The 19071-nt window shown below is 41.5% G+C and overlaps 3 protein-coding genes across 4 annotated transcripts; 2 read left to right on the top strand and 1 right to left on the bottom strand.

Moving 5' to 3' along the window:
* Positions 1-3544: 3544 nt before the first annotated feature.
* gstt2 (glutathione S-transferase theta 2) lies at positions 3545-6150 on the top strand. Its single transcript, XM_029762227.1, has 5 exons — positions 3545-3724; positions 4665-4752; positions 4855-5005; positions 5174-5350; positions 5550-6150. Exons 1-5 carry the CDS (start codon positions 3595-3597, stop codon positions 5694-5696), a joined length of 693 nt encoding a protein of 230 aa, XP_029618087.1. The 5' UTR covers positions 3545-3594; the 3' UTR covers positions 5697-6150.
* Positions 6151-6843: 693 nt separating this feature from the next.
* On the bottom strand, positions 6844-14038 carry chek2 (checkpoint kinase 2). Its single transcript, XM_029762223.1, has 15 exons — positions 13952-14038; positions 12894-13145; positions 11421-11545; positions 11178-11310; positions 10897-10987; positions 10667-10766; positions 10531-10584; positions 9709-9773; positions 9430-9529; positions 9149-9235; positions 8831-8994; positions 8486-8604; positions 8224-8309; positions 7932-8078; positions 6844-7719 (listed from the first exon to the last, which is right to left on the bottom strand). The coding sequence occupies exons 2-15, from the start codon at positions 13117-13119 to the stop codon at positions 7633-7635; spliced, it is 1584 nt and encodes a 527-aa protein (XP_029618083.1). The 5' UTR covers positions 13120-13145; positions 13952-14038; the 3' UTR covers positions 6844-7632.
* A 58-nt stretch (positions 14039-14096) lies between these two features.
* Positions 14097-18758, top strand: entr1 (endosome associated trafficking regulator 1). 2 transcript variants are annotated; one of them, XM_029762225.1, is made up of 8 exons: positions 14097-14187; positions 15003-15112; positions 15316-15741; positions 15852-15925; positions 17620-17731; positions 17913-17975; positions 18055-18194; positions 18373-18758. In XM_029762225.1, the coding sequence occupies exons 1-8, from the start codon at positions 14181-14183 to the stop codon at positions 18461-18463; spliced, it is 1023 nt and encodes a 340-aa protein (XP_029618085.1). In that variant the 5' UTR covers positions 14097-14180; the 3' UTR covers positions 18464-18758. The 2 variants fall into 2 exon arrangements, with proteins under 2 accessions (XP_029618085.1, XP_029618084.1); XM_029762224.1 differs by having other exon boundaries at positions 14103-14433.
* The last annotated feature ends 313 nt before the right edge of the window (positions 18759-19071 follow it).

Genomic DNA, 19071 nt, shown 5'->3' with positions numbered 1-19071 from the left:
AAAGATGAGGTCAAGCGTATTGCCTGCCTTGTGAATGGGAGGGGACTGGGAAAGGGTGAGGTCAAAAGAGGCAAGGAGGGTAGAAAGAAAGAGTTGGAAAGAAATAAATCGAAAGCAGATGTTGGGAGGTTGAAGTCGCCAAGCATGAAGAGCGGTGAGCCATCATCAGGAAATGTACTTATTAAGGTGTCAAGCTCATTCAGGAACTCTGCTGGGCGATAGATGACAACAGTGTTAAGCTTGAGTTGCCAAGTGACAGTGACAGCATGGAAATCAAATGAGGAGATGGACAGGTGAGCAAGGGGAAAAATAGAAAATCTCCACTCAGGAGAAATGAGTAGCCCTGTGCCACCACCGCAACGACCAGATTCTCTTGTACTATGAGAGAAAACATAGTCAGATGAAGAGAGAGCATCTGGAGTTCTCTGGTGTGATCCATGTCTCCGTCAGGGCCAAAAAGTCAAGGGACTGAAGGGCAGCATAGGCTGAGATGAACTTGACAGTTCCAAACGCTGCCAGAAACCAGGAATTCCAGATGGGTTGTGTGTGCAGGGTACACTAAATTAGAAGGGTTGCAGCCAAGGGTTGGGGAGCGTCTGTAAAGCCTACAAGGAGAGGAGCGAACAAGTATAGAAAACACACACATAGTGTTCAAAGCTACAAAAGAGCAAAATGAGATCATCTGAAAATAACTAGTTAAGATACTCAAGTGAGAGAGTGGTACGGGGCCTTCCTCTTTTCCTTCCTCGAATAACTCTGAAGATGAACTCGGCAGAACCATCTTAATTTTGCGACGAGACCACCGCTGACACGACCATCGCTTCTCCATCTTGGCACTCCCCCACCATTGTATAAAATATTTTAGAGGCTATATAAATGCATTTATTAATGTCTACATTTGTTTTTGCCATGTTTATTCTATTAGGCCCAGTAGTCTAAAACGTGATTTTCCTGTGTTTTACATATATTTCCACACTATGATGTTCGAATAATTCAGGGTAAAGAGGAAGGAAAATGCCATAACGGGTATAGATACAAATAAAATAAGTTATTACAGAAATTGAGAGATCAATTTTATATTGAAAACACAGATGGAGATATATCTTCCATGAATTAAAACAAGAAACCTAATATATTCCTTGTCATTTAAAACAAGAAACTGATGCCACCCCATGCTCAGTCTGTGCTTCATGCTTGCTGCTATATACAGGCATTTGCAAAGCTGTGATCTCAACTGATATCGCACAAACTAATGGTCAATTTTCGTAAAAGTACATTCTGAGAATGAGCCCCGTCCTGTTCATGCATACCTATCGCACTGACAAGAGTCAACCTGCGAGTACCTCACAGCTAAAGATGGTAAAGCACAAGCTGAATGACAACTAGTCAGTAGGGCACTTTCTGCCATGTGAACAGAAACTCTCCCCAATGTCGTTCCTGGAAAAACTTAGTTCTCATTTAGAAGCCTAGTAATCACGCTTTTGTAATATTCGCATGACGTTATCGCGTAAATCCATTATCTAGGTTCAACTAAATATACAATTTTAACTGACGGTGTATAATGTTGTTGTTGTTTTTACAGCCATAATGTAAACTTTAAAAAACGGAGCATGAACTACAAACATGTACTCACGAAATAGATTTTAAGCGTTCTTTTATGCTAGAAAAAAAATCTTAAACCCTCAGCTAAAATCTAAAAAAGATTATGGGAAATCTTCCGCTCGACCATCCATTGATCACGCCCTGCATGACTTTTGTTTTGACTCAGTTGATGACCATTTGCTTTACAGATTACCGTTCTCCTGGCAACAGAATAGTATGCTGGTGTTACGATCGCGGTTGTTTCTTTTCAAAACAAGAGTCCCCTGCAAAGACACACTAAATTGGGAATATAATTTGTTTTGCAGTCTAGTGCAGTACAACTGTTTTTGAACAGCACTGCAACCACCTTTGAAAAATATATAATTTGACGTATTTTATTGTATGTTGGATTATTTATACAATCATTTATTTTGAAAGTTTACACATACTGGTATGTTGAAAGCTACTGTGTAGACTACACAGAGTTTACAAAACATTAAGGACACCTGCCCTTTTCATGACATAGATAGACTGACCAGGTGAATAAAGGTGAACGCTATGACCCCGTATTGATGACACTTGTTAAATCCACTTCAATCAGTGTAGATGAAAGTGAGGAGACAGGATAAAGAAGTATTTTAAGCCTTGAGACAATTGAGACACGGATTATGTATGTGTGCCATTCAGAGGGTGAATGGGCAAGACAAAATATTTAAGTGCCTTTGAGGTATGGTAGGTGCCAGGTGCACCGGTTTGTGTCAAGAACTGCAACGCTGCTGAGGTTTTCATACTCAACAGTTTCCCGTGTGTATCAAGAATGGTGCACCACCCAAAGGACATCCAGCCAACGTGACACAACTGTGGGAAGCATTGGAGTCAACATGTGCCAGCATCCTTGTGGAACGCTTTCAACACCTTGTAGAGTCCATGCCCTGACGAATTGAGACTGTTCTGGGGGCAAAAGGGGGTGCAACTCAATACTAGGAATGTGTCCTTAATGTTTTGTACACTCAGTGTATATTTAAAGAAATACACTTTAATAAAATACAAATATTTGTTATTGGAATTACGCAATAGAGTCTGCAAAACTTAAATGGGTCAATTGTGCTGGGCAACAGGTTTAATACAGAGTACTGGTGACTCCTAACACCCACTCCATTTACTGCAATGCAATACACAGTATATGGGATACTTGTTGGCTTGTGGAGAGACATTTTTTCTACCCGTCTCAGCTAAAGTGGGATGGGAAATAATCAGTAGGGTCTCTACTAACCAAATATGGTTCGTTTTGGAGGGGGGACACATATTTGTTTAGTAGAGACCCTACTGAGTATTTCCCACCTTACTTTGGCTGAGACAGGAAGAACAGTTCTTTCTACAGTCAATATGTATCCCATGTACAGTCTATTACAGTGTATTGCATTGGGAGCTATGGACGGGCAGAGTGAAAAGCCAGCAGCAGGCCGGGCGACACAGTCCCCATCCAAAACTAACCATATTTGGTTAGTAGAGACCCTACTGAGTATTTTCCACCCCACTTTAGCTGAGACAGGTAGAAAAGTTCTCGCTGCAGCCCAATGTTCTCAACATAGCAGTGTCAAGATTGTTTTTTTTTACATGACACTCTTATCCAGAGTGACTTACAGGACCAATTAGCGTTAAGTGCCTTACTCAAGGGCACAGCGACAGATTTTGTACCTAGTCGGCTTGGGGACTCGGACCAGCAACCTTTTGGTTACTGGCCTAACGCTCTTAACCGCTAGGCTGCCTGCCGCCACATTTTTTATTTGTTTTCATAAATTACTTCTTGCATTTTCATGTTGGCACAATTAAAGTGGCCATTGATTAAAATGCAATATAATTTGAATTAGTTATCCACCTTGCAATGGTTTGAAACGGGGGCTTTTATTTGGAAGGTTTCGTCATTACCCTACAAAGTGACATAATTTGTGCTGCTGGCAAAATACTAATAGTGCCTAGCTAACGTTGGCAAGCAATACAAATACGTTTATCATGGCTGGTAGAAAGGCCGTAGAACTAGAAGTGTATTTAGATTTATTGTCACAACCATGTAGAGCAATACATATATTTCTTAACTGCAATAAAATTCCACACAAGGTGAGAACAGTTGCAATACGAAAAGGTGAGTTTCAAGCGGGCTGGGCGAACGTTAACTAACGTTTAACTTTAGTTACCAACATCATCTAGCTAAACATGCAATCAATATAGCTATCGTTTTGGTTGCTACTAAAGCAAGATTGTTAATGTTAATTGGAAATGCATATATATGTTTGATATATTTATAAACAGACTGAACGCCACATTGTTTAAAAAGCTAAATGTATCTGCTCTGTCCTGCATTGAACTTAGACCTACTGTACCTTGAACTTTGTCCTACTCTGTACAGCAGCATACGTGTTGTCTGTTGATAGTTGTCCCGAATGTGTTACTAGCTAGACAACTAGCTATTCAGAATGACAACAGTATGCTATTATTATTTCACAATCGTCCATGTCTTCAAATTTGGACAAATACGCTGAACAAAAATATAAACCCAACATGTAAAATGTTGTGCACACATTTGTTTACATTCCCGTTAGTGAGCGTTTCTCCTTTGCCAAGATAATCCATCCAACTGACAAGTGTGGCGTATCAAGAAGTGGACTAAATGGCATGATCATTACACAGGTGCACCTTGTGCTGGGGACAATAAAAGGCCACTCTAAAATGTGCAGTTTTGTCACAACACAATGCCACAGATGTCTCAAGTTGAGGGAGCATGCAATTGGCATGTTGACTGCAGGAATGTCCACCAGAGCTGTTGCCAGAGAATTGAATGTTAATTTCTCTACCATAAACTGCTTCCAACGTCATTTTAGAGAATTTGTCAGTACGTCCAACCCGCCTCACAACGGCAGACCGCGTGTAACGACACCAGCCCAGGACCTCCACATCCGGCTTCTTAAAAACTTTGAAATTGTTGCATATTGCATTTATATTTTTGTTCAATATAGAAATGTAATTAGAAATGTAGAAGAAATGTAATTAACATACTGTATCTCAATAACTTTGTTTATATATAGGAGAGAATAGGACACCAGAGTATACAAAACTCAATCCCATGCAGAAGGTCCCTGTGATGGTCGACAAGGACTTTGTTCTGACTGAGAGGTAACACTCTTCATTCACTTTGTAGTTTAAAATGTTTCCAAAAAACTTTTTCAAAATGAAAAAAAATAAAAGGGGCATTTCCCTTCCCTCATCTTGTTACAGTGATGCCATATTAAAATACCTGGCCACCAAATACGATGTCCCAGGTAACTGGTACCCACGCCACCCAGAGAGGAGGGCGAGAGTGGATGAATACACAGCCTGGCACCATACCAACACCCGGCCACATGCGGCCAAGGTCTTTCTCATGGAGGTAAGGCTTACTCATGGAACTTGGCAGGTGAAATGTAGTCTAGTCCCACAGCCATCTTTTTGCAGGGTATTACACATTTATGCAATATCATTTTACTGTTATGGAACATGTTATATCTCATGTTCTGTGGTTGTTGTTGATGGCACGCATCGCTGCTTTGTGCTGTAGGTTTTACTGCCCCATATGACTGGGCAGCCAGCAGACCCACTGAAGGTGGAGAGGGCTTTGGCAGACCTGAGTGACACTCTGGAGAAGCTGGAGAACATGTTCCTCAAGAGGCAACCCTTCCTCTGTGGAGATGACATCAGCCTGGCTGACCTGCTGGCCATGTGTGAACTCATGCAGGTGAGGAGCAGTGGGTCAACTGGTCCATCAGAGCTTAGCCACTGGGTGAACCAGCCACCTCTACTGAGAAAATGGTCCTACAATGTAGTCAGGAATATGTCAAATCTCAGACTGTCTGTTTGACCACTTACAATACATTTTGATGTATGGATTGCTACCCATTTCAGCCTACTAAATGAATTGACTGCTTTGTTCTCAGCCCCTAGGTGGCGGCAGAGACATCCTGAAGGATCGTCCCAAGCTGTTGAGCTGGAAAAGTCGTGTCCAGTCTGCGCTGGGTGATTCCTTTGACAAGGCACACACAGTGCTGTACAGTCTCCGGGACAGGTCCAAAGCAAAGCTATGAAATCTCAATATGGTTTGATATAAAAGCTTGCACAATGCTTGAAAGCAACACTACTACCAGATGTCTTCACTGATTATGTTTGTGCTGTCCATGTTGACCTCGAGATTGAGGTTGTTTATTGGCTCAATGGGAGAGTGATCATTGTCTTACATTAACCTCTGTATGATCTGCTACAAAATTACTAGCTAGATGGTTCAGCATTATGGACCTTGATCTGGAGTGGAGATGGGAAATGTTGAATAGAGTAAGATAATATATTTCTCAATGACATAAATGCCTAGAATTAAGGGATGCATAACAAAAACAAGTGGAAAATGTTTTATTCAATAGTAGCTGTACAAAACCAATTATTTACAAAACAGGAGTGGATTTCCAGTAGGCATAGCTCATTATGTGCCCACAAGTTGGAAATCAACATGTACACTGAACAAAAATAAATGCAACATGTAAAGTATTGGTCCCATGTTTCATGAGCTGAAAAAGATCCCAGAAATTTTCCATACGCACAAAAATATGATTTCTCTCAAATTTGTTTACATCCCTGTTAGTGGGCATTTCTCCTTTGCCAAGATATTCCATCCACCTGACAGTTGTGGCATATCAAGAAGCATGATCATTACACAGGTGCACCTTGTTCTGGGGACAATAAAAGGCCACTCTAAAATGTGCAGTTTTGTCACAACACAATGCCATAGACATCTCAAGTCGAGGGAGTGTGCAATTAGCATGGTGACTGCAGGAATGTATACCAGAGCTGTTGCCAGAGAATTTAATATTAATTTCTCTACCAAAAGCCGCCACCGTTTTAGACAATTTAGCAGTACGTCCAACAGGCCTCACAACCGCAGACCACGTGTATGGCGTTGTCTGGGCAAGCGGTTGTGAACAGTGCCCCATGGTGGCGGTGGGGTTATAGTATGTGCAGGCATAAGCTACGGCCAACAAACAAAATAAAATTGTATTGATAGCAATTTGAATGCACAGAGACACTGACGAGATCCTGACTCCCATATTTCTAAAGGTATCTGTGACCAACGGATGCATATCTGTATTCCCAGTCATGTGAAATCCATAGATTAGAGCCTCTTATTTCAATTGACTGATTTCCTTATATGAACTCTAACTCAGTAAAATGGTTGCGTTTATATTTTTGTTCAGTATATAGTAACGTTAATCAAGTACATTTCAGATGATTGCACCATGATGTAATAGAAACGGCAGCTATAGAAGACATGTTCCAAAGATCAACATTTTTATCTGTTCGACGGGTGGATTTTACGTTTCTCGAACTTGATGGAAAAGTAGTTTTTCGAATAAATGATGATTGCCGAATTTGGAAGCTCCACTCCACATTTAATTCTAAATGCCTACTGCTTGCTCAATCTATTTTTCAACTATAAAAATAATGTTTCTTTGCAGGGCAATTGTCTGTACTTTCAAGAAAGCCTGAATTGCTTCGCCTTGCTATTCTGGTTGGCTGGATGCAAGTTTCACCATGGCGATATGTTGCCACATAAGAATGACTAAAATATGGCAATTCTTGCATTCTATCCATGCTGGCTTTTGCGGGCTACCTGAGACATGAAACAGATAGGTGGGAGGGCATACAGGCTGTGGCCAATTTATTAATGGAAACACTTCAACCACCTCATTTTTATGATAAACGATTTTTTTTTGCAAAAAAAAGTACGTGTGACCATTACATATAGCTGTTTCTATCGACGAGAGTTAAATGGAAACACACCGCAGAAGGCAATTGTCGGATCTATTTTTCTATTCGAACGTTCTAAATGTCTAAAATCATTGGACAAGTTAACGGAAATGGAGCTATAGAAGTGTGATAAAATACAATATACTGGTAGATTTCCAGGGAGCCTAGTTGCCGGTGGAAAACTACCTGGGGGGAGTCTCCAATGTGGTGATGATGAAATGTGACTCATGTTGCCTCTGTGGATGGGCCTGGTCTCTTTGCTGGCTGCTGCTCATCATCATCATCTTCTCTTGACCTCTTTGTAGTTGAAGCCTAAAGTAACAAGAGACATAGTTCAATTTTGTTAGCAACACCCCTCTCTGTGTGTGTGTGCGTTCTAGCCCTACACGGAATCACTAATCACCAAGACCTTCGTTAAACCAGGTGTGTCAGTGCAGGGCTACAACAAAAATATGAACTGTCTAGTGGTCCCCCCAGGAGAGGGGTGGGAAACACTGCTGTAGTAGAATGACATTGTTTCTCACTACTGTGGCGTCTACAGAGTCTGCTGCGGCATCAGCTGCTGCGGCATCTCCTGCTGCGGCATCTCCTGCTGCGGCATCTCCTGCTGCGGCATCTCCGGAGTCCCTGGGGTACATGATGCATTCAGCAGTCTCCTTCATGGCCTCATCCTGAGACGGAGATTGATGGGACCAGAGATTATTCACTGTTGCCACTTACAACACTGCCTCGCCCCAAATACCCCTCTATCCAGTAAACGTACCCGCCTTGATGGCACTAGGGCCAGGCAATGAGAGACGGCAATAAAGCTCTTACCATCAGCCAGGGATGGTGTAAAGCCTCCTCAATGGTGAGGCGGGCATTGGGGTCCACTAAAAGCAGCCTCTTCACGACGTCTTTAGCTAGACATGATTGGATAAGTAAAATAACTATTGGACAGCATTTACTGAATTATCAATATGACTGTAGTAAAGTACCCAAAGTTCTTTCCCAACCTGAGACAGGAAGAATCTGTTTTCGAATTTCTATGTGCTCTCACACACGACAGAGCCAAACTGGGTTGGCAGTAGTCTCTTACCGTCATCCGAGATGCCGTCCCATTTGGATGGAATAAATGTATAAATTCCCTGCGTGATCTGATCCCTGACTGACAAACCAGTTTGTGCATTAGGGTGGAACGGGGGATAGCCTGCCAAGCTGTGAGGGAGACAGGAAGTAAGCTCCAGTTTAATAAATTATGTGAATCTGTGAACAGGAAAACCTTGCGTGCTCTTGGCCCAAGTTATTTGCAAATGATTTGAAATAATTGCACTACAATTCCCTTTAAATGTTGACAGAAACAAGTTACATGCCACTTCCTACTAGTCAGAGCACGCAGCGCTGTCATTTATGTAACCCTGTCATCAGGAGTATGGATCCCTACCACACAAACAAGACGACCCCTAAACTCCAGGCATCTACGGCTCTGCTGTAGCCCACGGTGACTGCGTCGGTGAACACCTCAGGTGCAAGGTATGTGGGTGTTCCACAAAGGGTCCTCATCAGGGCAGACTCCTCCAGTATCTTGGACTGATTAAAGTCTGTGATCTGTCACATAGAGAGGCCTGTCACTCTTCAACCAAGTTTTCAGCCCCCCCTCATGAAGACAATGAGTTTTCAGGTGGATAACTTTATCTACCCTCACTTACCATGTTCAAATATTGTGGAAAAATTACCCACACGATGACTTGACAAATCTTACCTTGATGACACAAACATCATCCTGAGACGAAAGCAGCACATTTTCAGGTTTGAGGTCTCTGTGGATGATGCCATTGTTGTGAAGATACTAGTGGAAGGAATGTGAAATAAACCAGAATAAGGAAGCAGTGTAAAACTACACAAGCGACAGTAACTATCTCCAGTATAAAACAAGATGGGTATGGCGTATTTTGATATCACAGCAGAGCCTATTTAATAAAGCCTACCACTCTTCTAGAAATTCGAATGGAAAAAAATGGAGAAATACATCAATCCACCCACCTCTACTGCTTTCAACATCTGGTAAAAATAGAGCTTGGCAATTGACTCCTCTATCTGGTTCTTGCTTTTGACCCTGTCAAAGAGTTCTCCACCCTCCATGCTGAAACATATACATGCGGTCAGTTGAAACAAAAATAAATCAAAGGGGAAAGGAAATACGATGCTTGTGAAAATTGCACTTCTGAGGTGGGCTACAGAAAATATTACATGCAGTGTAATGATAATGGTTTGTCATTGATAAAAAAAAAAAAGTCTGCTTGAATAAAATACTAAACTCACAGCTCTAAAACAATGTAGTAGGAGTCGTCTGTTTGGAAGAAGTCTTCTGTTTTGATCAGACATGGCTGGAAAAGACAGGAGGAAAAAGTTACACAGAAAAATTGCAGGCAAATACTACAAGTGTTTTTGATACAAAGTGGTTGAATAATTTTTTTTTTTTTAAGTGTTATGACTGGCTTTGTCCATTAGAAAACAAGTTGAAAATGACTACTTCTATGGTATTTGACTACCCCAGAAAACATGGTTGGTCATGAATATAACCATTGCTTTACTAGGCTCCTTTCCTTGGCAGTCATTACAGCATAATACATTCTAGATGTACACTGAGTGTAAAAAACATTATGAAGACCTTCCTAATATTGAGTTCGTCAGGGCATGGACTCTACAAGATGTCGTTCCATAGGGATGCTGGCCCATGTTGACTCCAATGCTTCCCACAGTTGTGTCAAGTTGGCTAGATATCCTTTGGGTGGTGGACCATTCTTGATACACACAAGAAACTGTTGAGGGTGAAAAACCCAGCAGAGTTGCAGTTCTTGACAGTTACTACCATACCCCGTTCAACGGCACTTAAATATTTTGTCTTGCCCATTTACCCTCTGAATGGCACACGTAAACAATCCATGTCTTAAGGCTTAAAAATCCTTCCTTAACATGTCTCCTCCCCTTCATCGACACTGATTGAAGTGGATTTAACAAGTGACACCAATAAGGGATCATCGCTTTCACCTGGATTTACCTGATCAGTCATGGAAAGAGCAGGTGTTCATAATGTTTGGTACACAGTGTATAAACAGGCTATTTAAAAAAATACTTACTTACATGGTCTATCTTTTTGAGGATCTGGATCTCTCGTTCCGCATTTCGTGTGGCAGTCTATAATTGCACAAAGAAGAGTTACTTTTATTGCAGTAATATTCATCAACTAGAAAACGAGGAAAATGGTGAAAAGACTTACGCCGAGAGATGCTGGGAAGTCCTTCTTGTTGATTGTCTTCACAGCCACCTTTTTGCAAGTGGCCCTCTCAAAGGCCAGCTTCACTTCCCCGCACACACCACTGGTATAACAAATCGTTATCAGCCACGTTTACACACATTGATCATATTAGAATGTCACTCTGTAATTCAAAACAAATATCTGGATTTTGTAAAATACACAAATTGAAATTAATCAAAATGCTCACTTACGCTCCAATCTTTTTGGTAATCAGGTATTTCTCACTGAACTCTTTGGGGAGGTTGGACTGTTCATCCGCCATGAGATCAATGAACACAAACACTAATGAGGGGAGAAACTATCAATCTCATTGATTATAAATGCAAAAACTAAAACAGGCATCACCAATAAGGGAATGATGCAGTACACTTCACATTGAGAGCGACAGGGAATATAGTGGAATGCTAGACTTTTGAGTATCAGTGACCTAAAACAGAAATGACTTGAAAATAAAACTCTGCAACAAGGTTACCTTTATGGCGTTCCTCAGCTAGGGACAGCACTGCATTGTTTGCTAGAGGCAAAGTGTTTCCTTGCCCAAGAAGTATACCGTCAACATACGTGCCATTGCCACTGTTGTCAAAGACATAGACAATGTTCTGCTCCTGCAAGGTAACGATCTAACCGTCATTACTGAGCAAACATTGTGAACAAAACAATTTGCTTCTGTAAACAAAATATGAAATGCATCATTTTGTCAAATGAATAGACCTACTCGGAATATTCGGAAGTGTTTTTTGCTGTATGTAGCAAATCTGGGCGATTCCTTCAGTATGGGGTCATCAAAGCAATAGTTACATTTACTGTCCCGGCCAAACCAAGTGTCGTCCTCAACACAGTCTGAAAAAAAAGTCAAACGAAACACCATCACTTCAATAGAGAAGAGAATACACAGATGAGAAATACAAAGAATTTCACACAAACAAAGCAAACTTCACACAGACACACACACAGTTTCCACATGGACCGCGTTCAGCAGGACACGGGATCAAATATACTTCAAAGAATGTTGAGGAATGGTGCGCACAGTGGTGGGAAAACATGTCGTTCAGTACAAACTGTAGCAAAAAGTTTAATAACTAAAATGTGCCCCTGTATTCACTGCCTAAAGTAGCAACGGAATTGTAACGCGATATGTGATGGCTCCGTATCTGGGTTTACAGCTTAGCTAATAGAAAACACTGCTACATGTTTTTTTTTACCTAGTCTTGGTGATACACTTTTCTTCTAAATCGATGACTAAGAAAGTATCTTAGAAATGTCCGTGTCCAGTTGCAAGTGGTTCTTCAAAAACCAGGAAATTCAGAAAGATATTAAACCCATGTTTTGTATCGAGTGAAAAATGGCATGTGTGTAGATCTTTGTTTTGGCTGCACCGTCATCTACTTCTACACGTGACCGCGTAGAACCGACTCGCGCAAAGATGCTGGGAAATGCTAGATGTGCAGCAGCTAAGATTGCAAGGAGGTTCCTTGCCCAGTACAAAAACATGGATTTTTACAGCTTCCAAAATGTTCACTTTTTTTTTTGTAGAACCACCTGTAATTACACACAGACATTTATAAGATATCAAAACGAAGAAAGTATCTCCAAGACCAGGTTAGTTGAAAAATGTGTGGCAGCGTTTTCCAGAAGCTAAGCCATAACGCCAGATAGATATGGAGCCATCACATATCGTGTTACAATTCCATAGCTGTGCCTGAAGGTAGGGCTGGCACAAATACTGTATAACCGACGGTTATGGATGAAGACCTTCATGAAAATAAAAGAACAGTCACAATGGCGTAAAAAAAAAAATTGCCAGCTGAGCATTTGTGCAGTTGAGTCCGTTTCTGCTGTAACATGGACTCTACAACGTGATCAAACTTAGTTGCTCCTTGCTGAAACCATAGAATTAGGAATTAGAATGGATCTCTATGGCTGAAACAGCAAGGTGTTGTAACAAACAGTCTTCGGGTTTCCTTGGGCAAGGCCCCCATCCCGACTGCTGCAGCAGCACATACAGTCAGGAGCAGAGCAGAGGAGAAAATGTGCGTCTATTATTTTGGCTATTCAAACGATTAAAACGGTGACCACGATCATTTGGCTGACCAATATTTGTCATCCAAAACTCCATGACTGTCACAGACCAAACTGAAGGTATCCTATCTACCCATAAAACCGGGGCATGTCTTGTGGTTGCACTCACTGTGGGCTCTGAAGCCTCTCTGCATAGGCAGCAGGCGACCCCATGGCTGTGGCTCAGGCTCCTCTGGTATGGAGCCAAGGTCCCTAACAGGGATGGTGTCCACTGAGCTGACAGTGCCTGACCCAGAGGAGGAGCTGGAGCCACTCTGGGACTGAGTCTGGGACTGAGTCAGAGGCTGCGACTGTGTCTGTGTCTGGCTGCCAGCATCTGGCTTCTCCTGGGACATGATCAATATTTCTCCTCAGTCTGAGTCTATTAAAGTAAATAATAACACATCATTCAGGTTATCATGACATCTTTCAATTTTCCAAAACAATGTTCCCCACGTCCGTAAACTAAGCAAAGTCCTCATCTATAACTTGCATCGGAGAATCCTAGCCCCCCCCCCCCCCTGTGCATCATGAATATGAATGAAAGATTGATATGAATGATCTGCCCATGTATTCATTCTGGAAAATCCATAATCTTGCCAACTCTTGTAGCTAGCCAGAAGATTCTAAACCTATGCCACTGTCTTCCAAATTTTACCTTTATCCAAACTGATACATTGAGAGAATATATATACACATATATATATTTTTTTTACCTTTATTTAACTAGGCAAGTCAGTTTAGAACAAATTCTTATTTTCAATGACAGCCTAGGAATAGTGGGTTAACTGCCTTGTTCAGGGGCAGAACGACAGCTTTTTACCTTGTCAACTCGGGGATTTGATCTTAGTATTCAAACCAAATCCCCGAGCTGACAAGGTAAAAATCTGTCGTTCTGCCCCTTTCTTGCCAATAGTGTTATTGACTAACCTGTCATGCGAGTTAACTGTATTTTTATCCTCACAAAGCACAAATAAAGCAAATCTAAATCAGTTTCACAAGTGCCCTATTCATTTCCGTTGTTGTAGTTAGCTAGCTAGTCCAGTTAGCACGACGGCGAAATTAAGTGGTTGTTTGCTAACCGAATAAATGTGACGACTCGCCGGCTATAACGTGTATAACTGAACATGGCAATATTTTAAACATGTATGAGAATGACAATTTAATCAAATACACTTTTACACTTACCAGGATTTCGAATGAATCGCGGCACGTGTAAAATTAGCCGGGAAATCGAATCGACTCCTGGGAAATGTTGTTTATTTTCCCTAAAACGTCATCTGAGTCGTAGCCAGTGATAAGTTTAGGATTGTCCACGTGATTTTCAGCAGCTAGCTAACCTTTCGTGCGTCGACGCACACAGCTGACTAACAACAACCACATCAGAAATATGCCATTTTGATCAATTATCTTTCGTATGACAGGTAATTTAGTCGACATCCAGTAATTTGCTAGTACATTATTTCGATAGTTAATAATCAATGCACACGCTTCTGTTTTCAGCAAGCTAGCTAGCTAGCTAGGTAACGTAAACTGTCTGTGTTAGCTAGCTAACTACGCGTTAGCCACTGAAGTTAGCTGACAACCGCTCATACCATCACCGATTGACTGGTTAACCGTCAACATGGCAAAGCATAAAACCTCTGAAAAAAATAATATAATCGAAGTTGGTAAGTTGTTACTTCCATAGCAAATCCATCTGTCCAATATTCAGTTGTAGGTTCTAAACTAGCGATATCTAGCTGATCCAGTATTTAAATAACATGATGCATGCAACCATAGACATAGGCTACTTGATATTCACATCGTTGGATGCAATAACACACATCTAATCTACCTGAGACAGGGGCACATCTGTTTAGCACCATCGAAGAGTGATCAGCAAGTGATGGTGCATTAATTTGTGTTACAAGTGTCTAGTGCTGGGTTTGGCATGGTTGGTACCAGGATCAGTTATTTCTGCTGGCATGGTGTTGGAGGGCCAATAGTGTGGCACTCTTTCCTCTGGTCTAAGAACTCCATGACCCAGACACCCTGCCCTGGCACAGTGCTATCCTTTAGTGAGACAATCTGGATTTACAAATCCCATGGCACTTGTTGCTGGAGTAGGATGGGGTATTGGCCCCTACACCTACACATCCACAACAAAATCCAGCTCTTGTATTTCTCCAATAATGGCAGCCAGACAGTTTGAAAATAACTATCATCCAAATATTTACCGACATGTCTTATTTCATAGATGAAGATGGAGAGATGAATCCTTTCTCCTTCAAGGAGTTCATCCGCAGTAAAAACCAGTACCCAGATATGAAAGGGGATCCAGATGAGAAGAATTACTCAACGCGAAAGGTGCTGAACATTTAAAATGAACCAGTCTTACATTAAACCCCAGAGGTGAACTGTTACAAAGCCTGTGCATGAAATGAGGTGTTAGGTCCTTGGAAATAGTCACAGCATAATATACAAGGCCTGGTCAGACTGTTAAAAATATTACTTTTGGTGGAATTTTGGTGTGAATGTGACTTACCTTACTGCTGCTTCTTGTGTTGTAGAAGGCATATGGGAGCACATTCCTGGCAGAGGGGGAATATACTGCCCCAAAGAGCTTCGATCAAGATTTCCAGGGTCAGTTTTACATGGACCACACACCGTTTCCTCAGTTTCTGGAAAATGACACTAAGGAGGAGTGGGCTGGGAGTTACCAGCCATCAGCCATTGAGGAGGCACATGAGTTTGGACTGTGTGGCACTGCAGCAGCAGACAGCAGCACATGCTCTGGTCAGTCCTCCCTGTGCACAGAGGAAGAAGAGGAGACTTCAACCTCCCAATGGCAGGTGGATGAAGAGTTCTCACCAGAGGCCCACCAGTCCAGAAGGGCCCCAGTGAATTATGAGGGAGATGACGAGACATCAATGGCAGAGCTCACCTACAAGACCAAGAAGAGTAGTACCGAGAATGGCAATAGGGATCAACAAAAGGTCATTTTCCTCTCTCAAGGCTTTGCTTACAGATGCACACGTGTGATTGGATATCACGTGGGATTAGTCGCAAGTCCTTTATTTTGATTATTTCTGTTTCTCTTTTTAAGCTGAGGGAGGAAAATGCGCAGCTCAGGAAGCACATTAAAGATCTTGTGAAAAAGTCTGAGTATGATGATCGAAGGTAGGTGGATAGAATTGCCAGGTGATATGGTCTGCAGAGTACAGACCTACCTGGTGCATGAGAAGGGTTTAAGGGACGGTGTTAAAGCCTATATTATGTTATGGCATGGGAGTAATGCTTTGAATATTACTCTTTAGATGTTCATTTTAGATGTCAACTGTACACATACAGTACCAGTCAAAAGTTTGGACACCACCTCATTCCAGAGATTTTCTTTATTTGTACTATTTTCTACATTGTAGAATAATAACGAAGACATCAAAACATGGAATCATGTCAAACAAATCAAAATATATTTTATATTTGAGATTCTTCAAAGTAGCTACCCTTTGCCTTGATGACAGCTTTGTATGCTCTTGGCATTCTCTCAACTAGCTTCATGTGGTAGTCACCAGGAATGCATTTCAATTAACAGTTGTGCCTTGTTCATTTGTTGAATTTCTTTCCTTAATGCGTTTGAACCAATCAGTTGTGTTGTGACATGGTAGGGATGGTATACAGAAGATAGCCCTATTTGGTAAAAGATCAAGTCCATATTATGGTAAAAACAGCTCAAATAAGCAAAGAGAAACAACGGTCCATCGTTACTTTAAGACATGAAGGTCAGTCAATATGGAAAATTTCAATAACTAAGTGCAGTCACAAAAACCATCAAGCGCTATGATGAAGATGGCTCTCATGAGGACCGCCACAGGAAAGGAAGACCCAGAGTTACCTCTGCTGGAGAGGATAAGTTCATTATAGTTACCTGCCTCAGAAATTGCAGCCCAAATAAAAGCTTCAGATACATCAACATCAACTCTTCAGAGGAGACTGCGTGAATCAGGCCTTCATGGTCGAATTGCTGCAAAGAAACTACTGCATAGGACACCAATAAGAAGATACTTGCTTGGGCCAAGAAACATGAGCAATGGACATTACACCGGTGGAAATCTATCCTTTGGTCTGATGAGTCCAAATTTGGAGATTTTTGGTTCCAACAGCCTTGTATTTGTGAGATGCAGGGTAGGTGAACGGATGATCTCTGCATGTGTGGTTCCCACCATGAAGCCTAGAGTAGGAGGTGTGATGGTGCTTTGCTGGTGACACCGTCAGTGATTTGTTTGGAATTCAAGGCACACTTAACCAGCATGGCTACCACAGCATTCTGCAGCAGTACGCCATCCCATCTGGTTTGCTCTTAGTGGGACTATCATTTGTTTTTAGACAGGACAATTACCCAAAACACACTTCTAGGCTGTGTGAGGGCTATTTGACCAAGAAGGAGAGTGATGGAGTGCTGCATCAGATGACTTGGCCTCCACCATCACCTGACCTCCACCCAATTGAGATGGTTTGGGATGAGTTGGACCGCAGAGTGAAGGAAAAGCAGCCAACAAGTGCTCAGCATATGTGGGAACTCCTTCAAGACTGTTGGAAAAGCATTCCAGGTGAAGCTGGTTGAGAGAATGCCAAGAGCGTGCAAAGCTGTCAAGGCAAAGGGTGGCTACTTTAAAGAATCTAAAATATAAACTATATTTTGATTTGTTTAACACTTTTTTTTGGTTACTACATGATCCCATATGTGTTATTTCATAGTTTTGATGTCTTCACTTTTATTCTACAATGTAGAAAATAGTAAAAATAAAGAATAACCCTTGAAGGAGTAGTGTTTAACCTATGCTCATCATCATGTCTCTCTGACTGCCCCATAGAATTCGACACGTCACAGATGAGTTGCACAAGAGAAGACTGCAGGAAGAGAAGGAGGCTCAGGCTTTAGAGACCATGGTTCATTCCGTCGAGCAGAACCTGCAGTTAATGACCGTATGCATCTGTCCCTCTTTCTCCTAGTTCATCCGTTTGACAAAGATGAAGAATAATCTTTGTTCACTGATTATCTGAAATATGTCTCAATAAGATTACAAGCAAATGGCATGATTAGTTACTAAACAGAAGTGTGTTGAGATGAAGTCTTAATTCATTATTTTGACCTTTTTCTTGACAGAAACGAGCAGTTAAGGCTGAAAACATTGTATCAAAACTCAAACAGGAGCTGCATCAATTACAGGTTTGACCTTTACTGGTGTTACTGGTTGGTGAACTTCAGTGACATATGATTGCATAATGTGATCCTCTTTATATTGCAGGGCCAAGTAGAGGGGTACCGGTATGAGAATGAGAGACTTCGAGCCGGAGAGACAGCTGCCTTAAATACAATGAAACATAATGCGCAAGTGGCCTCAGAGTACCTCAACAAAGCAGCACTCAATGCAGAGACTTCCATCAAGTGAGTTCTCTCCCATAGTGTCATCTACATACAGGTGGGATAAAAACAGTCCCTCATATTGATTGTGTGGGTGTTGGGTAATGTGCAATATCAGTTCATAGTGTTTTCTACATAACCCCTAATTAAACATTGTGGTATTTGCTCCAAGTTCAGGCTATCGGTTTGATTCTGTCCACAGGCAATTACTTACAAGCGCAGAGAGTCTTTGTCTAGTATCTCAACTGCTGCAGTCCATCGACAACCTATCTGAGATTCACAATGAAGGCTGATGGAGTTTAAAGGACACTAGAGATTTCAGATCTAGTACCATCCAGCAACAAGGAACTGGAAAACAATTATGGTGTCACACAACACTCAAACGAGAATTTTAAGTTGTGGTGGGTGCACTGATTTGTGACCCCCCCCAAAAATTGTGCACATCTTTTTTACTTGTACATTATAACATGTTTAGTTTTAAATCACTTTAACAGGTGATTTGAAAACAATATATACTAACAACAGATGTATTTACCACTGAGGCAAATATGACTCAAATATTGTGATTAATAAACATGTGACTGGACATCCTTCGAAGTTGGTTGTTTTTATTTTGTGAGCATTTTACACTGCATTTGTTCCACAAACTTTGCTTGAACATAGCCATTCAATAGAGTAGAGATTCTCTGGAGATCGTTTGTAGCTAGCTCAATTATTGGCCAAGTTTTCCGACCTCTGACCCCCTTTAATGTATTGTGTTTCATCCACTTTTTCTGAGACTCTCAGAAAGTCTGGTTAGTAATGAGGGTATTTGCGATGAGTGACTTTGATACAGAAACCCTACGAGGTCCGGATCCTGCTGGTTAGAGTTGAATACCCCTGCTCTAAATCATCTCTGGTA

The sequence above is a fragment of the Salmo trutta genome, chromosome 9 (genome assembly GCF_901001165.1).
Source record: "Salmo trutta chromosome 9, fSalTru1.1, whole genome shotgun sequence".
NCBI classification, from domain to species: domain Eukaryota; kingdom Metazoa; phylum Chordata; class Actinopteri; order Salmoniformes; family Salmonidae; genus Salmo; species Salmo trutta.
Note: the sequence above shows the minus strand (reverse complement) of the source record. Positions and strands in the feature narration are given on the sequence as shown.